The sequence below is a fragment of the Myotis brandtii genome, unplaced genomic scaffold, assembly GCF_000412655.1.
Source record: "Myotis brandtii unplaced genomic scaffold, ASM41265v1 scaffold244, whole genome shotgun sequence".
Lineage (NCBI taxonomy): Eukaryota > Metazoa > Chordata > Mammalia > Chiroptera > Vespertilionidae > Myotis > Myotis brandtii.
The window spans coordinates 863,222-867,395 of NW_005359225.1; the positions used below are offsets into that span (position 1 = coordinate 863,222).

Genomic DNA, 4,174 nt, shown 5'->3' on the forward strand with positions numbered 1-4,174 from the left:
CGCGAGCGACGAAGGCTGCCACAAACCAGCAGTTGCCCACCTGGCCCTGGTGCAGGTCGTGGGAGCTGATGCCGTCCACAAAGAGGCGGGGGTCCTGGCAGATGTCCTGCGGGGAAGCCGAGAGGAGGCCTCAGTGTCAGTGTAAGATTCGCCCGTCTGTCTCCCCTGCAGGCTGGGCCCCCTGCATGGCCAGTGGGTTTCCCCGAACCAGCTCCCCCCAGTGCTCCCTGGAAGGCCCTCTCCCTTCCCCTGGTTGGAGAACTCTTCGCTGCCAAAGGCGCCACAATGAATGGACACTGTGGAAGGACTTCGGGGGCTGGACCCGGGGCCACCACCTTCCTCCTGTCCTGTGTCTTCCCTGACCATCACCGCAGCCTTCACAGGCCCACAGTCATGAAGCCGGGTGAGGGCACAGGGGGAACACACCAAACGTACATGTGATGAGTGCAGAGGGCGGGAGAAGCAGGGGGCGATGTGACGCCCCGTGCCCCCTGTGGGCATACCCTCAGGCTATCTTATCTGACCCTCACTCTGCCTCAGAAGTATGACATTGTCATTCCATTTTATAGGTGAGGAATGAAGGCTCAGAGAGGGGCAGTGACTTGTCAAGGGCACACAGCAAGCAAAGGCCAAACAGAGCTGAGCAGACACCCACAGAGCTCCCAGAGTGCCCACCTCAGGCCCACCCTCCTCACCCATCAGCATCCTCACCCCCACAGGGCTTAAAGGGAGTGCATGCTCCCCAAGGAGGGCTGGCTACAGTGGGGGGGGCGGGGGGTAAACACTAAGACATACCTTCCCGGCGCCAGGCATCCTGCTGGTACTATAATCAGTCCTCCCCTTGATCCTTAGAGGTGGGGATTGTGCTCATTTTACAGATGAGCAAACTGAGGCCCAGAGAAGTGGAACAATGCCCACCACACAGCATGGGCCTGCCTCCACTTCAGCGGGTGAACGCTGGAGCTAGTTCAACCACAACAGAGCTCCCGAGGTCCTACCGACAGCAGCCAGCAGAGGGTTCCAGAGTCAGGAAGTCAGAATTCAAGTTCTTGCTCCCCACTTATTTACCATTGGCTGTGCAACTTTGGGCCAGTGGCTCAACCTCTCTGAGCCCCTGTTTCCTGCCCTGTGCAAAGGAGGTAGGGGAACATGGGCCAAAGGGCTATCCCTTCCCACTAAGGTGTCGGGGAGCCCTGTAGCCACCTCTGCCTGGGGAAGAGCGGAGCTTTGAGGGCCAGATCGAGGGCCATCACTCCTCTGAGGATATGAGTGGCTCCAGATAGGACCTCAGAGTGACCAGTTCAGGGGCCAGCCACAAAGCGGCTTTCCCAGAGCACAGACTGCAGGACTGCTGCCCCAGGTCGTAGGAACCAGTGAGGCAGCCATCAGAAGTCTCACCTCCCTTCCCGCTGCCTCCTTATCTTATCTCCCAGGCCGCACTCTGAGCCCTGCTCCCTGGGGTCCAGAAGGACCAGCAGGATGGGGGTGGGGGGGGCTTCCTATCTGAATGACCGCAGCCACAGCCCACCCGGGGAGAGACAACTGCAGCCTGGTGTCTCCAGGGCCGGCAGCAGAGGTGACTTCCCAGGCGCTCCTCCCCGTCAGATCCTCCCAGCCAGTGCCCTGGACAGAGACACGACCGCCCACTCCACAGAGGAGGACACTGAGGCCCAGGAGACATTGATGCTCAAGTCACGAGCCAAGTAAGTGGACCAATGGGACAGAACCTCGGTCTGCTGGGCTCCCCACCCAGCACTCTCCTCCCCACAGAGCAACAAAGCCTGGCCCTGCCACCCCAGAACAGGGCTCTGGCTCCAGACTTTTCTGGTGGGGGGCTGGGGGGAGAGACAGACAGACAGACTGAGCTCAGGAGTCAGGAGGCCTGGGTTCCAGGCCCAGCATTGCCCTGACTCGCTGTAGCAGAAAATGGGTCTGGGGCAAATCCACAAGCCTGGGAGGGAGCAGAGAGGAGGCGGAGGTCTGGGAGTGTTCCCACTGCTGGGAGAGTTGGGGTTCTGCTGGGAGAGTTGGGGTTCGCCAGCTCTAACCTAGAGAAACCACTTGAAGGTGGCAGCACCTGGGTCCCAGAGGCCATCTCGGGCACCCTGAATGGAACAATCACAGAAAGTGCTCACAATGACTGGGAACCTGCTCAAAACAACCCAGCCAGAGGGTACTGTTAGCATCCCCACTTCACAGATGAGGAAACCAAGGCACAGAGAGGTTAAGTCACTTGTTCAGAGCCACACAGGAAGAGGTGAACTGAGATTCCAACTCAGGCCGTCAGCTCCAGAGCCTGCAGGCGGGCTAGGGTTTACGAGTGTCAGCGCCACCCTTCCTTCACTGGTCCCCCTGCACATGTCCTGAGCCTAGCTTAGGGGGTCTCACTATGTAACAGTGAGACCAAGGGGTCAGGGCAGCCCAGACCCGCCCCCTCACCACCACAGGGCCGGGCTTCCCAAGGCCCATGCTTGTCCTTCCACCTGTCCTGGGCCATCAGCTGGGCACAGGCACAGAGCTGGACAGGGAGGCTCCCAGCCCACAGGCAGGGCCCTTGACGAGGAGAAACCCGACTGTCACCCTCCACATGAGCACAGCTGTGACAGCCGAACACAGAGAAATCAGAGGAGGCTGCCTGGAGGTGGCAACCCCCGCAGAGCAGGCACGGAAAGCACTGGTGGGCAGGGAGGCTCCGGTGGGGAATGAGGATTCCAATTCCCCCCAAACACAATTGTGCCACAGCCTCCAGACAGCCCCCACCTTTGCCACCATCCTCCCCCAGGCTCCCGGCCACCTGTGTTCCCTTCCCTCGCTGGGGCTCAGCAGGAGCCCTGGAGGGAGGGCGTGCAGGACTGGACCGGACAGGCACCTGCTGCGAGCCCTGGGCTAGCCGGGCTCTGTCTGGGGCACCGCCTTCTGCACCTGCGGTTCCCTCTCAGCCCCTCCCAGCACGTTAGACCAGTTCCACCATCACAGGTCACTGCCCATAACCACCTCCCTCAGCGGCGCAGCAAGAACTTCCGGTTTCCAGGCCCCGTGTGCACACAGGAATGCAGCAGGCAGCGGGCCCAGGGCGCCTCCACCTCCCCTCCCTTCCCCTCCACATGCATTCACCTCCCCTAAGAACACAGCAGGAATCAACCCGACAAGTGGGCAACCGGCTGAGGAAGGAAGCAGGACCTCTGCCTGGGGCAGGAAACCAGGGCAGTGTTCTCGGGGGTTATAGCTTGTTCCCCCCCCCCATCCCTGCAACAGACTTGCCTCCCCACCCCACGCTCCCACAGCAATCCCATGCCCCTGTGCCATGAAGGGGGTCGTTCCTGGGCAGGGCAGAGGCCCAGGTGGCTGGGCTTGGTGCAAACCGCCTACTTCGTGGCATAAAGGGACTACTGTTCAGCACGGCGAGGGAGTGGGGTTCTCCAGGTGCTGGTACGATGGGCAGGAGCCCGGGAAGGGGGCTGGGCACCAGCAGGCCACCTTGGGAGAATTCCGGGAGGTTCCAAAACAAATAGCTGCTTGTAGAACCCCTACCAGTGCCCTTCTTGGTCCCACCCAGGTGCCTGCAGGCTTCCCTGCAGAGATGGGGGGGCAGAGTGTTGGCTAGAGAGTGGGGGGCACTCTGCCTCCTCAGGGATGAGAAGGGGTCTCTATTAAAGGCTCTGGGCCTGAGAGAAAGAAGCACACACCCTTCACATGGGGATTCCCCAAGTCACAAGCTGACGGCTCCTTCTCTCCTCTCCCCAGCCCGTCCCCTGGGGGAGGCCAGCAGGTGTTCACTGAACTGGAAGGAACAAAGAAACAATGAACCTGGGAAGAGGAGAAGGAGGAGGAGGAAGATGTGAGCCCAAGGCAGGTGCCCTGGGTGGGGACACCCTGGGTGGGGACTGAAAGGACCAGGCCCCACCTGTAGAGCCCATTAGAGATGGGCCTTTTCGGGCAGGGCCAGGCCTGGGTCCCATCACAGGGCTGGCAGGTGGGGGAGAGGGGAGACAGTTTGTCATCTGCCCCCCCCCCACCCCGTGTCAGACCCCCGTGTCTCACCATCAGTGAGAATTACTCTCCCCGTTTACAGATGAGGCAACTGAGGCCCAGGGAGGGGAAGTGACTGCTCAAGGCAACACCTCCCGTGAGGCCAAGTCCATCTGGCTGAAAACCAGCCTCTTCACTCCGTTCT

The 4,174-nt window shown here is 61.0% G+C and overlaps 1 protein-coding gene across 1 annotated transcript in view; it reads right to left on the reverse strand.

Annotated features, from left to right (window-relative positions):
* Positions 1-4,174, reverse strand: part of CAPN5 (calpain 5) — a 34,351-nt gene that overhangs the window by 27,526 nt on the left and 2,651 nt on the right. Inside the window, exon 2 of the mRNA XM_014540363.1 lies at positions 4-106. Coding sequence (XP_014395849.1) covers positions 4-106 — 103 coding nt within the window. The remainder of the gene's footprint in view (positions 1-3; positions 107-4,174) is intronic.